Genomic DNA, 26557 nt, shown 5'->3' with positions numbered 1-26557 from the left:
CAAACACGTACGAGCAATATCTCTAGGCACTATTAGGATTAGTAAACCGGCCCAATCGCCAGAAAGAATCAACCTTCAAATTTGAAAAACTAGGACAATTCTAGAGATGAGAGTCGACTAGGCTGTGTCATATGGTTCATTTTCTTTTTGCTTAATCCTGTTTGGGGCTAAAAAAAAATGGATTAATAAATTTTTCAAAGAAATTACAGAATTTTGCTTTTCATCTGGAAGACAAGGTACAAAAGCTGTAGTAAATGTCATCTCAGGTCACGTACTGCTCTTGTGGTGAGTAACATCATACCGAAAGTTAGTTTCATGTGGGTGGTGATTCCTGCAATAATACAAGATATCCACTTCAATCAATGGAGCACAACTTCTCTGCTTTTAGTAGAGCATTAGTCAGGCCAATGTGAAAAAAGGGAATGCTACTTCCAGTAGCATGTGTCTGGTAGTGAAAGCCCACATTCCTTTATATATATAGAGAGAACGACTAGACCTTTTCCTTGCACCTACACTGCATTATTTTACTTTAGATAGTACATTCCCTTAACATCCCGACAAGTCCCTATACAACCATGTGTGTTAACAGTTCTTGTAACTCTATATAAGTGTTCAGACGAGTGGGATTGGGATTATGTAACAAGTGCAGGCTAAGTAGTTTCCAAATTGTGGGCCCCACAACAGATCAGCCCATCAGTACAAAGTTCGGGTTAGGAATAATTCGGTGAAGCAAATGTTTGAAAACTAAAGGACTGTTTTGAGGAAATTTTGGAAAAAAATGCACGTTTTTCTCTATTTGCATTAGGTAATCCCGAACTTTGAGTAGATTTTTTATTTTTCATGTTTTTCAGCCCCTTCTCACCCTTCCCTCAGTCTGCCCTCTCAATTCTCTCCATCACCCACCCTCCTTGCCCCTTTCCCGCCACTGGATAAACTTATTTTCCATGAAAAAAAAAAGTCACGGCTGCCAAACATGTCCTAAGAAAGAACACAAGGCATGAAAGGGTTACTATGTCCATGTTTTTTTTTCTTTTTTAAAAAAAAAAGTACTATGTCCATGTATTATTGTATTTGCTAGACCTAGGATGTGGGTTTAGTTTTCATGACTGAATTTTTCATTAATTTTGAATATTTCACAAGAAATGTCCGAGTATTCATCAAATTTGCATTTAATTATAAAAAGAAGAAGAAGAATTTCTAAATTCTAATGTGCTTGAGATTTTCTTAATTCAAAATGGAGAATAAAAAATATAGGAATTTTTTCAAGAATTTTGTAAGTTTGAATTGGCCACACCCGTTGGATAGTTTACTTAGCCATCGCATCTGTTACTTTCAATGGTTCATTTACAAGCCATCGGTGGCACCACTAAATAAAAGGCTACATAGAATTTTCATTTTGTGCATATTGTTTTTAAAACAGAAAGACAATGGGGCCCATATTATTCAGTGATCCAAACCATCCGTTTAAAACATTTCTAATTACCTGTTTAAATACTGTCACAGAAGAGCTACCAACATCCTATCAACAAAGTGTTTAACAAAGGAGTGCCGCTATTAAAATGTGGGAGTGCAGATATTTCATGTATTAAGATTACAACACATCGTAGCCATTGATCCCACGGGCAACTGTCAGGCATAGCCATTCTCTGCAATATAGTATATTTGTATGTGTTCAAAAAAAAGAAGAAGAAGAAGAAACATTACATCAAAAAACAATTTTATTATTCATCAAAGTAAAATATAAGTTTCAAACCCTTGATCAAAGGTTCCTTTTAATTAATTAAACATGTAACTTAGGAGATTTTATATGGTGTAAGGGCTTACAACAATACGGTAGGGGTCCCCTCCCCTACCGCCCTTGATATTTGATCCAACAGCAGCTCACTTTTTGAGGAGCTGCTGTTGGATCAAATGTCAAGGGTGGTACTGTACAGAGGCCTTATTGTTGTAAGCCCTTACACCATGTAATTGCTTGTAACTTAGGTGGTAATTGATGGGTATTGACCTATTTTCACTACGTTAGTCAACGATCATTAAGCATGTTAAAAGATCACAGAAAGGAGCTATTTGGTTGACTACGTCACACACTGTCACACACTGGGCTTCCAGTTCTATCATTTTTCAGGATGATATGAAGCTTCTAATGAAAGGCATAATTTACAGACAGGATATGAGTGTATTATTAAGCTCATTAACAGGAAGGGCCAAGAAGCATACTACAGAAATGAACAAATTACCCTGTTCATCAGTTCACTTGATTCGAGTTCGGTTTATATGTGACTCAGACCCCGTTCATTACAAGCAGAATTTCCAGGGGAAGTTTGATGCGGATCAAGCAGCGAAACTCACCTTCAATTGTCTAAATCATGTAGATACATGTGATCCGTAAACAGAGTAAAGAGTTTTGATGTTGAACCAAGGGGTTTCAGAGCCAAATCGAGGTTAGAAACAGTTCTTCAAAAGAGGACAGCAGATTATCCAGATTTACACTCTAGGATTAATTCAAGCACTGTGTGTCGTGGAAAATTACAAACAAAAAAAAAACTCAGTTTCGGATATGCCATTAAGCTTCGTTTCATATGATAGATAATTGTTCAGGAATTGTTGAGTATATAATTCCGCTCAGAAAAGTCTCTGACACTAAATGTACTCAGAACAATTCATGAGACATTTGGCATTGACGTCTAGTAACTGGAAATTGTAGTAGATCTAAGTAGGTAAAACAAACATGAAATGGATTTACGGAGTTCATAAGAACATGGAAATGAAATCAAATTGAAAGGAATTCATATCAGCTAGTAAACTTAAAGCTGAAAAGAGAGAGAAGAGAAAGGAACCTAATTCCTCCAAGGTGCTTTCTCCTAAAAAACAATCACAAGGTTTTTTGCATAATATTCTTCACAATATCTATAATACGAAAATACTCAAAGAAGAGAGCAGAATCCTTACCCTCGAGTCCATCTCTGCTCACCCTATTGCTGCCAGTAAGGTTATTGCATGGACTCCCACCGATAATCAAATCGAAACCCCCAAATGAATCGATCATCTGCTCCAGTCTGTCACTATTCAGTTGCTGCACATCTGCAATATCTATCAAATTTCCCTGCTGGTTTGTCTGCTCCCACCAACTTCGAACAATGTTTCTATTGATTTCCGATATCTCAACCGAAACAACCGTCTTCAGTGGAATCCCCAGCCGATGTAAAGCAACCTCAGCACCCCCAATACCAGAAAAAAGCGACAAAACATTGATTCCATTAGGGAACATGTCTTTCAAGACAGAGAGATGGTAGGCCACTGTGTCAACCTGAAAAGAATTGCCCAATGATTTATACCTATCTGTCCTACTGATTCCACCGCCTCTGGTGTGGTTCCTTGGGAACCCAAGTAGCATCTCAATCTCATCTGGCTCCAGAGGTGCGACCTTATGAGTGCCGACCCAAACCAAATTCCATTTTCGGCACTCATTAAGGACATACTGTTGGATTTTTTGAGGTGGTGGATCATCTGAATCGACAAGGGCTTGCCGTATTCTCTCTGCTAGCTTAGCACTCGCAATGCAAGTTTGTAAGCAGTTCAGTTGTGTTCTTGGGTCCCACGAAGGCCACCATTTTCTTGTCATTGGAAATGCTTCATGTATTGTGCGTGGGGGGAGTGGCTGAAGTGGAAATCTGCCGTGAATGGGAAGGTTGTGAATGTAGCCTCTTTTTCTTGCAGCAGCACAGAAATGCTTAGAGTCGACAAACTCTGGCTCGATATCATACAAGAAGCGTGATATTGTTTCCCAAACACCTTTTGGAGCGAGGGCCACGTTTTCAAAATAGAAATAAGGTGGCCCAATGGCTGCTTCTGGAATCTTCCTGTGAGTTCTGACCATTGGCTCATTTGGAACACCAAAACCAATCATATGTTTTGGAACATTCAATCTCAAGGGCCTATCATCCTCATCCAGGAAAATATTCTTCTGTGAATGAATGTTTCTTCTAGAACTCCCTTCTCCAGACCATTTCTTCCTATGCTTGGATCTAGAGGAACCATTATACATATAGCTCTGGTCATCCTGTAAATATATACAAAAAATAAAAGATCAGACAATCACCAAGGGTATTAGTCTGTCTCATGGTTTTAAATTTCGACCGAAATCCGAAATTTCGGTCATTCGGTCGGGACTGACACCAAAATTGCTAAAACCCGAAACGGTACTTTATTTCGCCGAAATTTCGAGAATTTTTACTACAATTTCGGTCCGAAATTTTAGGAATAAATTATATTTTATTCATTATCTAATATTCCCCCGAAATTTCGGGTGAGTAATTTCGGCCAAAATTTGAGGCGGGATAAAAAAAGGCCTTTTTTTATTCCGTTAGATTTCGAACGAAATTTCGATTTCGGTGGGGTCCGAAACCGGTACCGAAATCGAAATTTAAAACCATGGCCTGTCTGCAGAATGAGTAAAATCGAATCATGCAATAGATGTTGTCTCATAATTGGCAATCAACATGAATGTAAAGCTGTTGAATGCATGTTGAAAATGATATTAGATGGCTTCTCATGTAATACATGCTAGCTTATCAGATGTGGTAATAAATTTCCATACCAGTGCTAAAAGTAAAAAGAAAAAGAAAAGTATAGTTCGATGCCAAGACGTATTAGACATTACATAATGGATTGTCAGGTTACAGACAAGTGATACAGGACGCATATAATATGCATCCCCATATCATTAGTATAGCATCATACAACTAAGTCGAGCCAGACTATAAGAATATACAAGAAATAAGATCATCCATAACCATGGTATTAAAAATTAGGAAAAGGTTTCTGAGCTCGAGCTCAGACTGAGCTAGAGCTCAGAAACCACATCTCCCATTGTTGTTTGAGTCATCCAACCCATTAGTTCTATAGGTTATAGTTAGGATTATGGTTATGGTTATGGTTAGGATTATGGGTTATGGTTAGGGTTATGATTTGTGGAGGTTTAAAATGGATGGCTAAAAATTATGGTCTTATAGATCGGATGGTTAGGATTATGGTATGTAGCTGGTTTGTTAGGAACACCCTATCTATGTGAGGTAGTATAAAATGAATGGGTTGGATGAGTGAAACTACTATGGGAGATGGTGTCTTCTAAGCTCTAGCCCAGCCTGAGCTAGAGCTCAGAAACCACGCCCTCATTAAAAATTGTATGTTTGAGAGATGATACATATTCTGGATTTTCAGGTTACGGATGTGATATGGTGCAGTGTATATTATGGACACCCATATAACAAGATCATGCATTTATAGATTTCATTTTTCCAGATACTAGATGAAAACATAGGGAAGACTTTTGCAGGCTTTTAGTAATTACAAAGAGCTAACATTTATAAGTTCACAAAAGAAAATTAATCGTAACAATCACAGAGATGCATATCATTCAGGAAAAAAAAACATTCATAGAGATGAAAAGTGCAATGTGTAGAGCATAGTACCTCATCTTCAGACCATTTCCTCTTCTTTTGTCTAGGGGAATCATCATAGAAACGCCATGGCACAGTCTGCAAAAAAGAGATCAACAATCATAAAATCTACTAGATATAGCTTTAACAAAGAGGAAATGACAAACGGGTCTGTAATAATTCGAACAAGCAGAATTTATGGGATTCATTACAGAAATTTGAACTGCATAATACTATAGACGAAAAGTAGGATGAGTAAAAGGGCACCTCATTTTTGTCGGAACTTGTTAAAGATAGTTCATTGTCTGATGCATTTTCTGTTTGGGCGGCATATATGGAATCCGCGAGCTCCACAAGTGAAGCATTAGGACCTTCAATATGTTAACAACAGAATTTGTAAGAATAAGAAGCAGAAGGTACTATTTAAAAGAGACTGGAGAAGATATACACACTGAAGGTGCCATTTAAAAGAGACTGGAGAAGATATACACACTAGCAAAGTATATTAGGGACAAATTTGTCATTATCCAACCCAACGTAAGATTTGATGGCACAGGTTTCAGGATCAAACTTGAGAACCTTCATGCCTCGCAAGGACATGAATACGGACACAGACATGGGAAAAGGACACAACTTTACATTTTCCAAAACCTGTGACCCAGATGTGCGTACAGGTATCACACACCATGAGATCAATCACAAGACATATATAAATATAATACTATAAGAGAAATTTTATGATGAGCGGGCGTAAAAACTCATACTCATCATCCCATCCTTACTATTTGATCAAACAGCAGCTCACTTTTTGAGATGCTGCTGTTGGATCAAATATCAAGGGTGGTACTTCCATTGTAACACCTTTACATGTTTGTAAGCCCATTCATCATATAATTTCTCATATTATAAGTACTTAAACTACAAATCTATATAACATATACTAAAAACTACCGTTAAAAAAAAAACAATATACTAAAAACTATAGTTGCAAATATGAGACACTAACAGACAATAACCATCATAGTTAATTCCAAAAGAGTGGCATGTTTAAAACATGAGAATTATTGACCAAAATAATATCCATGAAGTGTCTGATATCCTATCGTGTTTGACACAATACCTTGGGCCAACAGAAGTATCGAGTATAATGTAGGGGAATTTATAAACAGGATATCAGGGATTAATATGAAAGAAAATCAGAATAAGAATCAGTCACACAGTAGGTTGTTCAAAACTACAGAACCAGATTTGGATTCATTGATATCTTTTCCACGTGATGGTTTGTCTTTTATTCCTATTTGATGGGATTAAAATTGAAAATGGATCCTGTTCTAGTTCTTTGGAAAAAGATATCTATCAAATTTCTTCAATTGCATTCCTACTATTATCCATGTCCCAACCTTCCCTTCTAACTTGGTATTTGAAAGTAGCATCACTAAACAATTGAATTGTAGCGTAACTTTTTTTATCCCCTCACTACATTTTCAAGATCTAGAAATGAAGTAGATTATTGGTTTTGGATGAGGATAACGAACTCCGTACAGTCATCCCTACAGTGTGTCATTCAGAGTAAGGCGATCATCCCACTAGAGTGTACATGTCGCATTGTCACTTACTCACCTATGACATATTTAGTTGAAGTCTTTTAAATTTTTATTTCCGAATCACTTTAAATCAAGTAGAGTCAAAGTTGAGTTGTGAGACCATTTTTTAAAACATTGTAGAACGACTTATCCATTCAGTATCAATAAAAGTTCTATTCCATTCTCTTTAAGTCATTTGGATGTGTGGCGTCCTGCTCCTTTAGTATCTGCTTCTGAATTTCGGTATTTTATTTTGTTCAATGATAATTAATCACGTGTTACTTGGATATATTTGATTAAACATCGTTATAAAGTCATGTATATAGTCAAGATCTTTTACAAAATGATGCAAAAATCAGTTTGCTGTCACATTTGGGTATTTAGCTCAAACCAAGGGTTTGAGTATCTATGTGAAAGTTTAAAGGAGCATTTTCTTGAGAATGGTAGTACACTCAACTTTCTTGTGCCTACACACCACAATAAAATGGTGTGACAGAGAAACAAATGTCACCTACTAGAAGTGACTTGATCGCTTTTCAACAGGATGAAGTTTCCCAATATCTATTGGAATGGAGCAGTTTTAAGTTTAACCGCATCCTACATAATTAATCAAATGTTTACACCTACCCTGGAGAGATATTATCCATTCAAACTTCTCAAACTGTATAATAGATTGTTCTCTCCCTCCAAAATATTTGGGTGTGTGTGCTTTGTTCTTGTTTTGGGTCCAACAAGGAACAAGTCAGATCCCAATCCAGGAAGTGTTTATTTTTAAGATACTCTAGTATCCATAAGGGATACAAATGTTTGTGTGCTTTGTTCTTGTTTTGGGTCGAACAAGGAACAAGTTAGATCCCCAATCCAAGAAGTCTTTATTTTTAAGATACTCTGGTATTCATAAGGGATATAAATATTTCTATCTAGTCATCCGGAAACGATTTGTATCAAACGATGTCACTTTAAAATAAAATAAAATAAAATAAAAAGGTCCATGTATTCCTACTTCTCTATGTTCTCTATTCCTTTATCCTCCTCTAATTTGACTATTGCCCTCAGTAAAAAAATAGAGGGCTTGAACTCGTCATCCTAGAGATCATTTTGTTACCTATAGTTCATTGTCACCTTCTTTTCAAGCATATCTTATGTCTTTTTCCTCTGTTTCTATTATTACCAAACTTACAGATGCTATCGTTCATCCTAAGTGGAAAGAAGCTATGCCTGAAGAAATGGAAACACTTAGGAAACAGATAATTTGGGATCTAGTTCACTTACATGAGGGAAACCATGTTGTTAGAAACAAGTTGATTTACACTGTGAAAGTACAAACCCGATGGAGATGTTGATAGATATAAATCCCACCTTGTGGCAAATATCTTTACAGAGATCTTTAGGAGAAAGTATGCATGAAGCAACCTAAATGGTTTCATCATCAGGGATGAAAGGGATGGTGTGTCGCAGTGTTTAAAAACGTGGATGTGACCCGCGGAACATGGCCAAGAAAAATCCTTGTCGACTCGGCGAGTACGCGGCCAAGAACGTGGTTGGCGAGGTTGACACGGTCATAACTCGGGACAGTCGAAGGAGTTTATTGACTCTGTAGGGCAAAACATGGAATGCGGATGTGGTGCAATGCGGAACGCGGCCAAGGCAAAAAGGAGTCGACTCGGGGGAGTTCCTTGTCGAGTCAGGGAGTTTTTAAACACTGGTGTGTTGACTTAGAAAGACCAATTACAAGTTGAGTTAATCATCAGAGAAATGGTTCAAATGGCTCAGTACTGCTCTTTCTTCTACGGCTTTCAAGAAGTACTTACGTTGACCAAAGCGACAGTTCAAGCTAGTTGCCATGATACTTTGGGCAAGTTGGGCATGCGTGATATTTATGCACCAACTTAGAGGTGTAGAAGAAATAGATATGGCTTCTCATGTATGATGGGTTTCGCTTTTGGTTTTTTTATTTCATATAAGTGGTTAAGTTACTTAAGTGGCTTATTTTGTGGGGCCCACTTTCGTCTTTTTGCATAGACGAGTAAAATAAATTGTTTGTGGGTTGGATTTCGCAACCTCACTGACATCATTCCCTTCTATCAACATTCTTCTTTTGTCTCTCTTCTCCTACTTTCTCCAAATCTCATTGTCCTCCCTCGGTTGCAATTTCTTCCTGGTCAGTTTAGAATATATTTTATATTTATATAGCAAACAGTCTAGAATTGACATGACATCAAAAGTAGAAAGAAATAGCACAATGGAATTTATAACTTTAGAGCCTAAATTAAAAAACATTTTAAGTAACCCTGCAAATTAAGGCAATAGCAACAAAAACACTTTGCTTCCATCATTCCAACATCATGCCCATACAAAGGTGTAAACCAATACAACTATCAAATAACATGTAGAAACAAACCGCATCTGTCCATAGCTGAAGAAGCTTCATTTGTGTCGAAACCCATTTCCACTAAGAGCAAAAAATTCTTCTCCTTCTCAGACAAAGTATCCATGGTTACCTGGCATTACAAATTGGGATCACCAGCTGTATTGCTATATTAAGTCACAAGTTACAATAAATATTATTTAATCATACATGAACTCTAAACAATACCCATAAAAAAATCATACATGAACTCTAAACAATACCCATAAAAAAATTCTAAACAAGTATCAGTTTCCCATAAAGGTTGCGAATTTTGAAAAATACTTGGGAAGGCATTTATGAGATGTATCATATGCAACAATACTAACAAAAGAAGCTATATGATGTCCATCAATATTTTATCATAGGTGGAGAGCACTACTTAATCTTAACAGTTTGTTTGCCCTCCCTGCAAATATACCATGCACCAACAATCATCTCCAAGAAAAGATCATGGCCATCCATATTGCAGGGTATGATATGGACAGCTCAGAAAATAAAAAAACAAAATTATAGAAAACTCCACAAATGATATGGTAAGGATTGTCCAGTACAAGTATTTTTGGTTCACTACTCATCCACTGGAGAATTCAAATGATCAATGGTTTTGAACGCCAAAAAGTTGGACTTCATTTGTACTTTTTGTTGCATATATTTTTCCAGAAAAATACACGCAGACATCATCTAACAGCTTGTGTAACAAATGCAAATGAAAAACTCGCTTTTACATAGTTCTATGTTAGAAGCAAGCAATAATAACTACTTCAGCACAAAACTAATTGTCAATCGGATCATACCAAATATATGGAGCATAAAAACAGAGGAGTGCAAGAAATTTAGAAGGTGCACTTTAGTATTTTCCTTGAAAACCCATGAAGTTTTCTTCCCCAAACACGTGCTTCTTAGAATCCATGTCCTTGCCGTATCCAATCTAGGGGTGCAACTAGGGTCTGGTTGGGTCCAACCCAAACCCAACCTGAGGAACCATTTACCCAACCCGAACCCGACCAAACCCGAGTTCCAACCCAATTAGGTTCAACCCGACCCAACCTAAGGAACCATTTTTTTTCCAACCCAAACCTAACCCAACCCGAGTTTTTAAGCTTTAAATGTACAAACTAAAAAAATGCCGGGTTTCACTAGGGTCAGGTTGCCCAAGCACTCAACCCGAGCCCGACTTGAACTCAACCCGGGTTAGTAAAACTCAACCCGAAAGAAACCCGACCCAACCCCACTTTTTTCAGGTTGAACCCGACGCGGGTTCGGTTGATACCGACCTGAGTTGCACCCCTAAATTCCAATATGAAAAATCTTAAAATCGTTTTAAGTATTAACAGTTATATTAGTATTTTTTTAATGGTAAAAGTTATATTAGTATTTACTCAACATTAGTTAGTATTTTATTCATATAAGTTTTTAACTAATGATTTAGATTACGATTACACGCATCTATAAAATTCACTGGCCTATAAAGATATATTTTTGACTGATGATTTAGATTACAATTACACACATCTATAAACTTCACTGGCTGATAAAGATATATTTTTGATCTGGGAATAAAATAGTGTTGGAGCTTTCACCGTAAAATCCCTCTATACCTAGTTTCAGAAGGAAATGGAACCCTTCCTCCTAATTTTGTGGTGTTCCCTACGGTTGGCTCCTTACAGAAAAACATTAAATGATACTCAGCTTGAGTAAACAAAAAATTGTTCAATGACCTAATGCAGTTACATGGGAATCCATCTAAAGAACCCTCGCATATCTTTGTTCAATTCTCATGCTCTCTCAAGTCGCAGGAATGGATATCTTCTATTTATTTAGTCTTTTTTCAATCTTGTAAATCTTCCTCATTCTGGGAGTTTCGAAAATAGTTGTGTACGCCCATGAACAAGGCTATCTCAAATAGCAAAAATAAATATGAGCATGAACAAGGCTATCTCAATAAGCACGATATCATATAAATATGAGCATGATTATGGGCATCCATATGAAATAAATGAAAATATGCTGAAAGGCCATACAAAACTCCTACAACACATCTCTTTGCACATTGTAGATAAATGTTGTCGAACTTGGGGTCGTTTTTGTAAAGATCTTTCAAAAAGTCCAAACATACGACGTCAACTGCAAGTTCCTAACAAGGCTACTCATCAACTCAATGCATTTGCTACTTGATAATGTGTATTCTTACAAAAACGCAACACATTTATCGTATCCAAGGTTAAGCTTTTTATGGGAATTGAGATAGTTGAGAGCCTCATGATTGAAGATAAGATGAACTCACAATGAACGAAATATTATCTCCAAAATTACAAGACTTAAATGGCATATAACTCTACATTATAAGTTGGCTATATGTGGCATGTAAGCAATAGGACACTCTTGATTTAAGAGTGCATCAATGCCAATCTGTGAGGCATCGTACTCAACCTCGAACACCTTGTTAAAAATCAGGCAAGGCTAGAATGGCGTGCAGGAGATCTTCTATTTGATGAGTTTAATACTCATTTATAAGGGTCTACTTGAAGGTGACAAGGTTCATGCAATTGTTGATTGGTGCCCCCAATGTGCTGAAGTTTATGACGAAACGAATATAAAAGTTGCAAATCCATGAAAGCTCCTAACTTGCATGGTAGTAGTTGGCGTAGGCCATTCTACAATAGGCTTCACTTTCTCTTCATCAACTTTGGTGCCTTCTGGTCAACATACGAACAACCAAAGACCTTTCCTATGGCTAGCATTGAATCAAGAGAAATTTGGTATTACACAGTTAAAGTTAATTTAGCCATGATATCACCAAACTACAACCAGTGTAAAAACCATCATATACCCAACAATACATAGTTTTTGCTACAAATATGAACAGGCATATGGAGAAGACGTTATAAGATTTCCCAACAATTGATATCCATATGCAGCCAGACATGCACATAACGTGTATTTAATATTTATCAATATTATTGCTGCCAGCTAGATATGAGAGTAGCAAAGGAATGTATGAAAGAAACCAGCACATGTCATAACAATTATAAATGAGTTTTTGGCAGAAAAAAATGGAGTACCTCATCTTCCTCATCTCCGGGAGAGCTATCAAGGTCTGAAAGCTCAGTATCCAGATTATCCCTCCGGCTTTCTGAAGAACGTGGATAAGTTCGGAAGCTTGCACGTTCCAAAGGTGAATTCTCAAGAGCCTAATGGAAACAACTTAATGTTAATACCAAGTTTTCTTTGAGATAAATGAATAACAGTTAAGACCTATACATTGTATCCTCATCACCTGTCAAATAAAGATTAGGATACAAAGTATGTACTTGTAACATAGCATGGCATATTATAGTTTAGAAATAGAGTTTTGGTAGCTCTGCTACCGACCTTGCCTGAAACAATATGCTAACCCACTTAAAAAATTGAAAATCCAGAAAGAAGAATATTTCATGGATAGCACCTTTTAAAAGCATTCGAGAGACACAGATCTAAACCATGGGCAGCTAACAAACGATAGATGAAGACACTACTAAAAAACACATTTTCCTTACACAAGCAAAAATGCCTAGCAGAATTTTGAAGTTATTTTTGACAACATATAAAACCCCATCTATATTCATGCACAAACAGAAGCAGTGTATATGACTCCCTGTTTGAAAATCTTCAAGATTATTGTCATAAAGTGTACGAATATATGTACATATCTGCTACTTAAACATGTTTGACAGCCACAAAATAACATGAAAATACAAGATCGCCACCAATACCGGGACATGGTTGCTGGAAATTCAATACACGAGAAAACAAACATTGCCTTAAATCAGAGAGATTAATCAGCAACAGTGAAAAAACAACCAGGTGTGCTGCTTGGAAAGCCCTCCCAAAGTATATGTAGTTTCAATCATATTGAACTAATATCAAATTGACCAGAACAAACAAAGCAAAGTGATACAAGAGATAACACTCCTGAACAAAATATATTTTGTATCATTTTAAGCCAATAGAAAATACCGGGTATATGTTAACAAAATATATTTTGTATCATTTTAACAAAAGGGAAATGATTTCGGCCCCCCAATGTTTGGATAAGCATGTGCTCCCATGTTTGTCGTGTAGTGATTAAAGGGCTTTAAGAGCTTTTTGAGAACCTTAATATTCCTCTGACAGCCCTTTAAATACTACACGACAAACATGGGAGTGCATGTTTATCAAAACATTGGAGCGCTGAAATAATTTCCCTTAACAAAATATGTTACTTGGACATATTTCAATGGTGCCATGCCCGTCGTTGCTACAGCAGGAAGTATGTGGGAAGCAAAAGCAGAAGTGAGAATTCTAAAAATGCAGGCAGTGACGAGCACTGGAAATGGACAAAAAGGGATAGGAAGCAAGTAGAAAAAAGAGTGGCAGCAAGCAAACATAAAGTGTCTTCCGAGCATCATTGTTATATATATATATATATATATATATATATATATATATATATATATATAGAGAGAGAGAGAGAGAGAGAGAGAGAGAGAGAGAGAGAGAAAGAGAGTAGCTTAGGAATGCAAGCCTTAGAGATCTGTGGTTTTGCAACTTGAATGAAGATGATCGGAGTGGTAGCCCTAGAGGGATAGCACACCACAGTACTGAAACTTTGAGTCAGCTCATTGCCAAGGCAGGCCCTCTCCCATTACCACGCTTAAATTTAATTTGAAATTGTATTCCTATAAAAAAGGATAAGATTTAGAAAAAAAAAATAAGTTGCAAGAAAAGTTCCCTTCGACACTAGTTTTTTTTTTTTTTTTTTTTGGATAGGTAGGCTGGGATTGAACCCCTGACCTCTAGATCAAACAACAAGGCCTTACCATTGAAAAAAGAAACACCATTCAACACTTGTAACTTTTAAATACCCTACGAAAAAATCACCTAAATAGGAGAAGTGACCTTAAATCTTAATTAGAGGAAGGAGGCTTCCGTAAATGAGTTTCTAAATAATAGAAGGTGGCGAACTGCATTCAAATTAACTAGGAAGAATACGGGTATAATTAATTAGGAAGTATGCTTCCACAAGACTTTAGAAGCGAGAAAATTTAGCATCTAAAGCAAGCTCTCATGGAGAAGAACTCCTGCAAACCAACCATGGTCACACCCTTGTTAAGGCGACATGGTATAGAGCATTATTCTATAAGTCAAAAAGACTGAAGAAAAAAAGTGCCAAAAGATAGAATAAAAAATCAACCAAAATAGATGAGAAACAATTAAGGGCTAAAACACAAATGCACTCACTGAATATGTGAGCAAAATTTCCAGTATAGCCTCTACATCCCCTTCTCCTACATGTCATACAGCAAATCTCACTTTACAACTTTCAACAGTAACACTGTGCATGTACCATTTGTTATATTCATTATTAAAAACGACATTTTGTGCGTACCATTTTCCTCTATTGCTTTTGTGACCAAGTCTTTAGAAAAGCCCATTTCAGCAAAATGAGAAACCAACTTGGAGCAGGAAGGGCCCGCAGCATTTCCCTAAAACAGATAAAAGAAAAATTAACAAAAGTAAACAGAGGAAATAATGTTATAAAAATATCCAACAAGGATACATGCAACACATGGTTTCACAAGCAAAAAAATCAAAGGCATCAAAAAGTAAATTGCAAAGAAACTCAATTAAGTTGTTGAAATCCAAAGGCCAAAGTTTAAAATTTAAACATAAACCGCCAAAGGGCAGTAAAAATAAGAACTACCATACATTTAAAGGTATACCTTCGGGCTATGCAGTCACATTCACCATCCCCTCCTCCCTCCCCCCAAACCCCCACCCACTACGCTCACCCAGCCCACCACTTATCCAATATCTTCTCTACACCCAGCATCTAAAGGAGCATATGGGAGTATATCTTGGGCCTTGTTAGCCCAAATGCACCCTAAACAACAAAATTCCATAACCAAGTCCGCATCAATTACCCAGAACAGATTGTTAGAAACCCCATGGAACATCAACGTACTAATCACAATCTATATCAATTAAGAACTCCGATACTAACCTAGTCTATAATCTCCGAACGCCGGTGGTAAATCGCTACTAAGGTTGTCTATAATCTCAGAGCGCCAGTGGTGAATAATTCATTCAATAACATGGGAAAGAAACCCCAAAATCGGATTAAATCCTGACAAATCAAGTCACCTGTATTCAAGCATTTAACATAGCAAAGACCTGATGAAACCTATGATATCTATATACAAATACGGATGCAGGCAAGGACACAAGGAGAGGAGATACGAATTTAGATTTTTTGAAATCTAAGATGTGAATAAGGATTTGTATTAGATAGCATGAGAAATGTGCAACTCCAACAAAAGGTCAGTGTTACAGTTAATTGGGCAAGATTGGCACATTTTTAAAGCGTGATAGTTTTTTTTAATGGTAGAGCTTTATCAAAAGCAAAAAATAAGGCCCTCGATGGCGCTCGATCAAGGTGGTCCAAGCCAACAATGTGTGGAGTTGACTAGAATACATGCCAGTATGTTCCGGTTCACAGAAATAGAATGTTCCTAAAACTCTGCACAAAACTATAGTTACAAAATGGATGATTTGATTGAGTTCAAATCTACCAAAATAATTCATTGAATCTAATCTTATTATGCATAAAAAAAATCTCCAATGTCAAAGGACCAAATACATTCAAGAAAGAGCTAATGCTGTTCTGGCACCAAAAGCATTACATGTTCATGCTAGTAAATTTAGAACCGAAAACTTTACTATCCAATCTTTGTGCTATTTTCGGAACTAAAGTAATAACGGGAATTCACAAAAAGGTCAAAAAACACTCTTCACCTGTCCTAAGCCAGAAACAATGTCTTGAGGAGGAATTGTAGCACTTTGATGAGAAGAAGATGCCACGTCAAAATCATCTTCACTATCCCAATCGAAGCTCTCATTATCTCCGCTATCGACACCCCCACCCTGGACAAACAAGAAGCAACAATGAAGAAAATGAAAAAGAAATACTAGAAACATGATATTTAGTTGAATAAATAGTTAAATACAAAACTACTCACCATTTCTCAACAAATCGTAATTGCTAACAGCCAGAGACTCCTACAATGTTAAGAAGCAGAGTGCTACAATCAGCTCCAAACTAAATCCTTCTAAAGCAAATTATCAAAAAGACCAAACAATTGAAACAACACAGCCATGAAACACCAAAAATTCGCTTCAGCGTCTTACCTTACCAAAAGAATATGGCCTAATATCCTCAAAGAATACCAAATGTACAGAAATCCTTTAAATTTGGCAATTAGTAAACCCTGAAAACAGAACAAAATTAGAAGATTATAAAACCCTAACAAACAAATTTCAAAAATTAAAAAGATTAGATGATATACCAAATGAGATAGGGGAAAGATGCCAAATTACAGCATTCAAAACACCAAGTTTAAAACCCTAAAAATAAACGGGTTTCAAAAACACAAAAACACTCAGAAAGATCAAATGAATGTAAAAAAACGTAGAAGCTAGCATGCAGTTTAAGCCGATTTTCATTAGAAGTACTCTGATTTTTTTGTTTTTTTTTTTTTGGATAAAACATAGAAATTAGAAAATGAAGAAAGAAAAAATCATTTTCCAAATGGAAAGCGATTTTACCTGTGTGAGAAAAATGCTGAGAATCTCACTCACTCACTCTCTCTCTCTCTCCTCTTGTAGAGATGCTTGGAGAGGAAAAATGATTTAATAGGGTTAGAAAGATAGGGTTTAATGGTGGAAAGAAGAGATTCAAGTGACTGAAATTCACAAAAAAAATGGTCAGATGCAGTAGAAAGGGAATTCAAATCCCTTTTTCAACGGAAATGGAAAGCTAATTTACAAGTGTGAGAAAAATGCAGAAGGAATCTCACTCTTTCTCTCTCTTCTTGAAGAGGAAAAACGACTCCTGCTAGGGTTTAATGGGAAAAAAAATGTTTGCATGCAGGAGAGAGAGAGAGAGAGAGAGAGAGAGAGAGACTGAATAAAAGAAAAGTGAAATTGCTGTGTAAGAGAGCTGAAAGAAGGATCCCAAAAAATCCCTAACAGCCTTTCATATTACGCCACGTCTTGAAAACGTAATAATATTGCTTCATGATCACAAAAATACCCATATAGTTTTCTAAAATGACAGCATAACCTAAAACGACAGTCCTCATCGTTTACCCTATGATGACGACATGAGAACGTTTTTGACATAATTCACATCATATTTGGCGGGTATGCTGACAGGAAACTCGATTTGTACTTTTAACCGTTGATTGGGTATGTCCCACAAAACTGTCACTCATCTAACCATCAAAACTAATTTCCATGGGTGCCCACCAAAAAAGAGAGAAACAAATTGAATTCATCGCCGCAATTTTTAATAACTTGATCACTCAAACTAATTTCCATGGCTTAGATTGTTGACTTTTTCGGATTTTCGCCCATCGTGGTGGGTCGTATGGTTACTTACATTATATGGGATTTCCGCAAAAGGCTTTTCGCGAAATAGGGCAATGATAAATTCGATCTGACCAGCCGCGAAAAGCCTTTTGCGATTTACGCTAGCAATTCCCACATTATATATATATATATATATATATATATATATATATAAGGAAAGTGTCTCTAGTCTCTCCCCTAGATAAGCTTATCTACTCCTCCCTTTAAAAAAACACAGTGGGCCCATGCTGTTTGGATGATCCAAAGCATTCATTTGATAGGTCCTAACATAGATAGGGTGTGCCCAAAAAATCAGCACCAAAGGGTCATCCTAGAACTTCGTTTTGTGGTGCCTTATGGTACCCAGAATGGACACATATAAACGTCCATGTTTATATGCGTCCATTTTGGACACGGTGTGCCCAACAAAATGAAGTTCTAGGATGACCCTTTGGTGCTGATTTTTTGGGCACACCCTATCTATGTTAGGACCTATCAAATGAATGCTTTGGATCATCCAAACAGCATGGGCCCACTGTGTTTTTTTAAAGAGAGGAGTAGATAAGCTTATCTAGGGGAGAGACTAGAGACACTTTCCTCTCTCTCTCTCTCTATATATATATATATATATATATATATATATATATATATATATATATGAGAAAAGAGAAGGTACTCCCTGGAGTAGATAACTTATCTACTCCCTAACTTAAAATAACAGTTGGGGCCACATTGTTTGAGTGATCCAAAGCATTCATTTGATGGGCCCTCACACAGATGGGGTGTGCCCAAAAAATCAGCTCGATAGGATCATCCTAACCCTATGAAATATGGAGGCAAAAATGGCAAAAATTTGAGGGCCCATCAAATGAATGCTCTGGATCACCCAAACAATGTGGCCCCAACTGTTATTTTAAGGTAGAGGGTAGATAAGTTATCTACTCCAGGGAGTACCTTCTCTCTCTCTCTCTCTCTCTCTCTCTCTCTCTCTCTCTCTCTCTCTCTCTCTCTCTCTCTCTCTCTCTATATATATATATATATATATATATATATATATATATATTCGCACTCCTGTAGGATAATTCACACCACAGTAAAGGAGGATATGTGGCAGACTTTAACGCATTCTAACGTGACACTGGTGTTTTTGGGGGGGTTAGTCGCGGCGGATTTAAATGTGCGGACAAACTGTCCATGACTTTACAGAATTGTCCATGACTCTCTGGGGACTTGGACTTTAATGTGCGGACACTTGGGACTCTGGGACTCCAACAGGAACTTTTTAGAGTCACATTGAAATCGCACGTTAGTCATTAACAAATACATGTATTTGAAGTCCTAGAGTTATAATAATCAATTTTTAGTATCATCCGGTGGATTTGTGGGCCTTACTAAAATACCTAATTACTGTTGTGATCTTCTGGGTCCCACTAAGAGGTCCAAATAAATGAAGGTTTGTGAGCCCAACTAGTGCATGAAAACATAGATTTTAATTGATAAGAATTTTACTTTGTTAGAGCATGCGTATAAAATATGTTTGCATGGTTTAAAAATACAAATTGATAATTTTCAATAAAATATATTACCCAGTTTAAAGATCTTGGTGGATTCGAACCACCATCCTCTTAGGAACATTTTGGTCATACCTCATTTCCCAAGTGCTTTACCATTTAAGCTAAAGATCCATAAGCTAAGGACAGTACGTAAATGATTTTTAAGGAGTGAAACGAGAAGTAAAGAAGTTCAAAAATAACTAATAGGGCCATAAAATCAAGTGACTCTGCCTCAGGTTTGCACTTGTGGCTAACATACATACTGAGAATACCACTCTACATGGGGCTGGTAAAAAATACCTAATACACTGATGGGGCTGTCTCTTATCTGAGTACCCTGGTGCATGGAGTTAGTATTGTAAAGCCTTCACCTTTAGGAATTTTCCCCAAAACTTCTTCCGAACTCGAGGAGTTATTTCCATCATGCTCAGCAGCAATATCAATGGCAATTCCTTGACATTTAAAGAGGGCAACCACAGTCCAAAAGGATCTTTAATCAACCTACTCTAAGATCTTTAATCAGCCTACACTAGGATTGGTTCACTGCCAATGAATAAGTGCTCTAGGCTTATATTTTTTATTACTAGAACTGAGTGTAACAGCCCATGAGTCTAAGACCAATTAACCGTTATAATGGGGAGCCAAAAGATTTAAGGATTCATACAATATCCAGGCTTCCATTGCTAATCAGGAGACTAGCAATACTGGTTTCTTCTCGAAACAGGGTCTTCAAAATGAACCTGGAATATAACTATAGATCTTTATGCCCTTGAGTTTGTTCTTGAAGAACATAAAGCTTTGCATATAACGTAATCTTAAGAGGAAAACTAGTGAAGCCCAAAGACTCCTTGGCCAAAAATCCGCTCTTCAAGCTGTTAGCGAATAGCATGCAAGTTCCATTTGTACTTAACAATCTCAATCCAAATGGAATCATGGTTGTTAAACTCAGTATCAACAGCAAGAGTTTCAAATCATTGAAATGCTCACTAAAGAGGGAATTTCAAACTGAGGATTGGGAGTTATGACAAGCCATTGGGCATCCGGATTGAATCATGGATAGATTTTTGGCTCATAATATTATTTTTGTCTCATACCCGGACGGGGTTGGCACGCCGGCTAGCGTCGTGGGTCTGCTCCCATAGATGCGAGTTCGAGTCCCCTCGGAGTTACCCGATGCACTGGTTTACTAGTGATTGCGTGCATCCATAGGGATTAGTCCCGCCCTAAAATGGGGTGGGGATGCCCTATGTCATCAAAATATATATATAATGTTGTAAAAGAAAAATACCAGCACACATATTTCTGAACCCACTATTTCTTCACGAGCTACTACCATTTGCTGCTAGAGTATTTGAAAATGAAAGAATTGTATTTCTCATGTAGGCATTTATACAAACATGTAGTCTTTATGAACTGCTGAAGCAAATATCACTAAAACAGGCAATTTGGATACCAAAAAAAAAAAAGGACGAAGAAGAGATGATGGATTATAAAAAACTAAGCTTTTGTACAAATATGCTATATTATAACAAAAATTCCAACAAATTGAACAAAAATATGAAAAAAAATGATTTTGAACAAACTGTGACATATCAATTAAGAAAACCCTCAAAATTTGAGAGAATTCAAAGGAATGGAATTTCTTATCTTCTTTTACTTTACCGGTCCAAGAGAGATAAAGAGAAAGAAAATGAAAAATATCAGTAAGGATCATAGCCAAAAATCTCTTAAACAAGCAACTCGTAAAACCGAAAAAACATGCAACCAAACCTCATGAAACCAGGTCCAAAATACCCATGAGGGCCGAAAAATCTCTTAAAAATGAAGGGATCATGAAGAAAAAAATGGCAGAGAGAGGGAGAAGAGCATACCTCTCAGAAACCCTAGCAATGGAAATGGATGATGAAGAATAAAATGACACAGAGAGAGGAGCATCCCTATTGAAACCCTAGCAATGGCGTTCTCTTTTCCAGAGATTAGGGCAGAGTTGCAATGGAGTTCTTTCTTTCCCAGAGATTAGGGTAGAAGCTTGGATGATACGATACCCCGGACTTTTTAAAGTTTCACCTGTGTGAGGCGAACATTATAATCGAGCTTTTCTTTTATAACTCGGAACTTCAAGTTCGCGCCTGCATTAAAGATCGTGACTTTCCTAAATTCCGACTAAGGGCGTACTCTACAGTTCCTGAAAAAAGGCACGTCCGACTAACAGAGGATTCTTCAAATCCGCCGCGACTAACCCCCCCCCCCCCCCCCCCAAGTAGAAAAAGGGGCGAATATATCATTTCTCAAAATAAAAGTAACACACAATACATGCGGCACATAAATTTGGTATTACAGCTGTTGAAGAGAGGCTTGTTTGAGCGTACACTTGTTTTTATATGTCGTAAGCCCGTATAGTCCGGTATTTTTTCAACAAGTATTGTACGTACAGATTACAGCATAGGATGATCCAAACCATCCATTTGATGGGCCACATCGTCCCATAGGTGATCTCAACCCTCCCATCTATAGAGGTTTCCATAATATGCAGTTCCTCTATAGATTGGAGGGCTAGGATCATCCTATAGAACTGATATTTTGCACACAAGTTATTTACGTTGTGGCCCATCAAATGGACGGGTTGGATCATCGCATGGCATAAGCCTTACCGTAGTTTCTGAAAAATACTGGACTATATGAGCTTACACCGTAGGCACCTTTTTTATAATCATGAATTGTTTGTTTTTCCATCTTAGGCTCCCTTTGGTTAATTTTTTATAGATGTAAAGTGAAGTGGACCCAAGGAGCTGTAGAAGTGGGGTAGTGTAAAAATAAAGTTAAACGGAAAGTGGGTCCATCATATCTCCCAACAAAAGTTCCATATGGCCCGAGACCCACAACCAAAAAATGCACCCCTTCCTACATGAAAAAACCGAAGGCCAAAGAAAAAAACAGGGACATGTTATCAGCACTACCATATTTTGATGATCGCACTCCTCACTTTATTAAAAGGTAAGGTATGGCCAGCACCATAGGATGATCCAAACAGTCCATTAGATGGGTCACAACCTAAATAGGTTGTGCCCCAAAAATCATTTCTATATATTGGAAAGTTGCCTTATTTCCCACCCACTGTAGCTTGCTTGGGTGGGAACTTGGGTGGGAAGGTAAAACACAAATATAGTAAGTTTTTTTTAGGTTTTGGAAAAAACCGGCAAGAGGCTAGGGTGTGTAAGGCTGCCCTAGGGTAGAGAGTGGGAAGTGAGAAAAAGAGAAGGGAAGAGAGAGCAAGAGAGAAGAGGAAGAAAGAGTTTGTTTTTTTTTCTTTGGTCTTCTCTTGGGTTCTCTTGGGGCTCTTTCTTGGGTTACTCTCTTGTACGGTCTTGAGTTTGAGAAGCAACGAAAGGGTTGCGAGTTTGCGGGTTTGGGTTTAATCCATTGTAATCCTTGTATATTGTTTTTCTCATAGTGGAAGATCGTATTTCTCGCCCGTGGAGTAAGCTTGGCCGAACCACGTAAAATCTTGGTGTTAATCTTGTGGCTTGTTTATTTTACTTTTTTGTTTAATTGTGCACAATCGGATCGGATTGCCCGACGGATTTTCCCTACAAATGGTATCAGAGCTGGGGAGTGGTAACTGGACAATCTCCCCCTCCACGCGGAAGCAACGTGGACCATCTCGCCCCTCCACATGACAGCAATGTGGGAACCACGAGATCTTCTTCGAGGGAATTCCACCGTCCTCGGAGGCACACCGGGGTTACCGAGATTTTCACGGGAGTTACCACGCCCCAGCTCTAATACCATTTGTAGGGGAAATCAATCGGGTAGTACTCACCCCGAAATGCTTCTAAACTATATAAATAGTTGGACATTACCAGAAGAAAGTTAAATTAATTTCCTAATCATCAATCATCCTCTCTTCTCTAGTACCTGTGTAAAAAAATTGAGTGCCTTTTGCACATATATTGGTGCTTAGTTGGCTTTCTTTTTACGTACTAAGTTTATCCCTGCATTGGCTAATTTTTTAGCGAAGGAGTTGATGAAAACATTAACTTCTCATACAAGACAGTGGAACACATTACTTCTGGTCCTGATCATAGATTTTTTTGTATCTGTTGGTAAAGGGAAAAGGTTCTCAAAACATTACTGATTATCTGTAAAGATATTCTTGAAAGCTATCAACAAACTCTCTCTCTCTCTCTCTCTCTCGATAGAAGTGAGCACCAGTTCCCAAAAAAAATGTCCTTCCGCACTTGTTATTAATGCATGCTAGAAATCTATTATCTTGTGCCCGAGGATTAACTACCAACTTGAAAGCTAATGCAAGAGCTTCTGCTTCCACATTTCAAAGATCAGGAGAAATTCCCATTGTTGATGTCCCTTCTTACAATCGAACAATCAATGAGTCTGTCAAATCTGGTTTCCTGGATTCTGCAATCCAATTATTCAAGGAAATGCCCGAACATGACACTATCTCATGGAACCTGATAATTGCTGGCTATGCTCGCCATGGATTTCCAGAACAGGCATTAGATGTCTTCAAGGAAATGGTTTCTCAAGGAATCAAAGAAAACCCATCAACATTTTCATCAATTTTGGATATCTGTAGTGATTTTGGATTCTATCGAGAAGGTCTTCAAGTTCATTGTAGGGTGATTTTCCTTGGGTTTTGTTCAAATTTATTTGTTGGGTCTGCGCTTGTGGATCTTTACATGCAAATGGGATTAGTTGGCCTTGCACTGAGATTGTTTGATGAATTGCCCAAGCAAAATTTAGCGACGTGGAACTTGATTCTGCGTGGGTTTTGTGGATTGGGTCGATCAGTTGAGTTGATTGAGTTGTTTTGGAGGATGCAAATTGAGGGGGTCAATGCTAATTGTGTTACTTTCAGCTATTTGATACGAGGATGCAGTAATGGAGGATTTTTAGACCAAGGAAAGCAGCTACATTGTCACATGATTAAGCTCGGATGGATGCAATCAAATATATTCATTGCAAATGCCTTGGTAGATCTTTACTCAGCTTGTGGGAGCTCAATCGATGTTAGGAAATTAATTGAGTTTATTCCAGCCAAAGATGTGATTTCATGGAATTCAATTGTATCAGTCCACGCCGATAATGGATTACCATTCAAAGCTCTTGAATTTTTTTATACAATGAGATTATGGGGGAAGAGGCCATCTGTTCGTTCATTTGTCGGGTTTTTGAACTTATCCAGTCGGACTCAAAATCTTCTTCTTGGAAAACAGATTCATGGGTTTGTTCTGAAACTGGGTTTTGATTCTAGCAGTGTTCATATTCAATCTGCGTTAATCGATATGTATGGAAAGTGCAATGAGATCAGATCTTCAGTAACATTGTTCAATGAAATTCCTTTGAGAAATTTAGAGTGTTGTAATTCCCTGATCACTTCTTTCTTATATTGTGGCCTCATAAAAGATGTGATTGAGATGTTTAGGTTGATGGTCTACGAAGGAGTGAGACCTGATCATGTGACTTTTTCCACACTGATTAAAACACTGTCCTTGTCAGCCTCCGCGAGTTTGTCAAGCTGTCAACTGTTACATTGTTGCGTGATAAAATCAGGCTTCGAATCTGACATCGTAGTGTCGTGTTCTTTGATTGACGCTTACTCAAGATCAGGTAATATCAAGTTTTCCCACCAGATTTTCGATCGAATTTCAGCCCCAAACACCATTTGTTACACTTCAATTATCAGCGGATATGGTCGAAATGGAATGGGAAGAGAAGGCCTAATAATGCTAGATGAGATGATCCACAAGGGTCTAAAACCAGATGCAATTATGTTCTTGTGTGTTTTGATGGGTTGTGATCATTCAGGCTTGGTGGAAGAAGGAAAATCAGTGTTTGAATCAATGAAAGACAGTTATGGGGTAAATCCAGATCAAAGGCATTATTCATGTATGGTCAATCTCCTCGGCCGAGCTGGGTTGTTAGAAGAATCTGAAGAAATGCTAAAAACTGCGCCTTTGGAAGGGGATTCAGTTATGTGGAGCTCTCTGTTGAGGAGTTGTAGGGTCCATGGTAATGAAAAGGTGGGTAAGAGAGCTGCCAAAGTGTTGATGGAGCTAGAGCCTGAAGATCCTGCAGCTTATTTGCAGGTTTTGAGCTTTTATTCCGAAATTGGCGATTCGGAAAGATCGGAATATGTTAGAGAGATTATGGCAATGAAGAAAATCAGAAGGGAGTTTGGATACAGTTTGATTGAGGTTAATGACAGGTATTATCTACAAGAATAGACTCTCTCTTCCCCTCTTAAGCTGTTAAGCTTGTTGCATCCAAACCAAGAGATGGATGGCCACCAAGAGAGGTTGTTTCACCTCCATTGCCACGAAGGATCTAGGTTTCATCGCGATCTAGCCGTTGTATTTGAGTGACGGTCTAGATCATTCTCCATATGGTTCATATGGTTCAGTACATCGTGGGAGTAGCTTTTATTCATGGGGATTTTACAATTTCTATTTATTTTTTTCTATTCTTTCCTTTTACTACATATGGATTTTTGAATGGTCATTTTCTCATTTTCAGTATTCTTTTAAATGTAAATCATCTGTCAATTGAAGATTCAACTTCACGATTTGATTGAATTTGGAACTCTGCATCTGCTGATTTATGACAAGAAAATATGATTCCGGATTTCAATTTCCAGCCTTTTGGGTCAACAAAGTCACTGTCCAAATCTTCCTTCCAACAATAAAATGTTTCTATCATTGATTTGTAAGTGTAAAATATTGAAGATTTTCACTAATCTTGGATATCGTGGATTGAATTACAAAGACAATTGATGGTGCTGATAAAGAGCACTTACATGATAAACATAGAAATAAATTACGACAACTATGGAAAGAGATCAATATAAAATTCCTACCTACTAAGATTGGCCTAATTGCTAATTTAATTAAGCTACCTAATCTAGCTAGCTTTCTCATTCAACCCACTTGCATAATCCCATTCAACCCACTTGCCTAATCTACACCAAGATAATCCAACGATCTGATCTGACAAATCTTAACACGCCCCTTCAAACGTATATTGATTGAAAATCAATAAACGTTTGCTTACAATAAAATTTTCTAAATTGATTACAATAAAATGTCCCCAACACACTTAGTGGTGCAATGCACACCAAGCTGATGAAGA

The 26557-nt window shown here is 37.4% G+C and overlaps 2 protein-coding genes across 5 annotated transcripts; one reads left to right on the top strand and one right to left on the bottom strand.

Annotated features, from left to right (window-relative positions):
- Positions 1 to 236: 236 nt before the first annotated feature.
- DRM2 (domains rearranged methyltransferase 2) lies at positions 237 to 17400 on the bottom strand. 4 transcript variants are annotated; one of them, XM_077388044.1, is made up of 13 exons: positions 17055 to 17400; positions 16796 to 16853; positions 16638 to 16717; positions 16469 to 16508; positions 16245 to 16373; positions 14839 to 14935; positions 14691 to 14737; positions 12494 to 12622; positions 9423 to 9522; positions 5706 to 5809; positions 5472 to 5537; positions 2950 to 4060; positions 237 to 331 (listed from the first exon to the last, which is right to left on the bottom strand). In XM_077388044.1, the coding sequence occupies exons 4-13, from the start codon at positions 16469 to 16471 to the stop codon at positions 258 to 260; spliced, it is 1860 nt and encodes a 619-aa protein (XP_077244159.1). In that variant the 5' UTR covers positions 16472 to 16508; positions 16638 to 16717; positions 16796 to 16853; positions 17055 to 17400; the 3' UTR covers positions 237 to 257. The 4 variants fall into 4 exon arrangements, with proteins under 4 accessions (XP_077244159.1, XP_077244160.1, XP_077244157.1 ...); XM_077388045.1 differs by lacking the exon at positions 237 to 331 and adding an exon at positions 1406 to 1646 and having other exon boundaries at positions 17055 to 17399; XM_077388042.1 differs by lacking the exon at positions 237 to 331 and having other exon boundaries at positions 2715 to 4060; positions 17055 to 17399.
- Positions 17401 to 23309: 5909 nt separating this feature from the next.
- On the top strand, positions 23310 to 26018 carry LOC143883166 (PPR superfamily protein). The gene has a single exon (XM_077386519.1). The coding sequence runs from the start codon at positions 23659 to 23661 to the stop codon at positions 25654 to 25656; it is 1998 nt and encodes a 665-aa protein (XP_077242634.1). The 5' UTR covers positions 23310 to 23658; the 3' UTR covers positions 25657 to 26018.
- The last annotated feature ends 539 nt before the right edge of the window (positions 26019 to 26557 follow it).

This window comes from Tasmannia lanceolata, unplaced genomic scaffold (assembly GCF_043159265.1).
Source record: "Tasmannia lanceolata isolate RefF3 unplaced genomic scaffold, GAP_Taslan_0.1 ptg000008l, whole genome shotgun sequence".
Lineage (NCBI taxonomy): Eukaryota > Viridiplantae > Streptophyta > Magnoliopsida > Canellales > Winteraceae > Tasmannia > Tasmannia lanceolata.
The sequence above is the reverse complement of the archived record's forward strand: the minus strand, read 5'-3'. Positions and strand labels throughout refer to the sequence as shown.

Bases quoted from the DNA above. Each gene is read 5' to 3' on its own strand.
- LOC143883166 (XM_077386519.1), top strand. From the start codon at position 23,659: ATGCATGCTAGAAATCTATTATCTTGTGCCCGAGGATTAACTACCAAC.
- DRM2 (XM_077388042.1), bottom strand. The intron at 14,936-16,244 runs GTGAAGAGTGTT...TATCTGTTTTAG, and splicing joins TTGTTTCTGGCTTAGGACAG to GGAAATGCTGCGGGCCCTTC. The intron at 9,523-12,493 runs GTACTCCATTTT...TTGTAATGCCAG, and splicing joins CCGGAGATGAGGAAGATGAG to GTAACCATGGATACTTTGTC.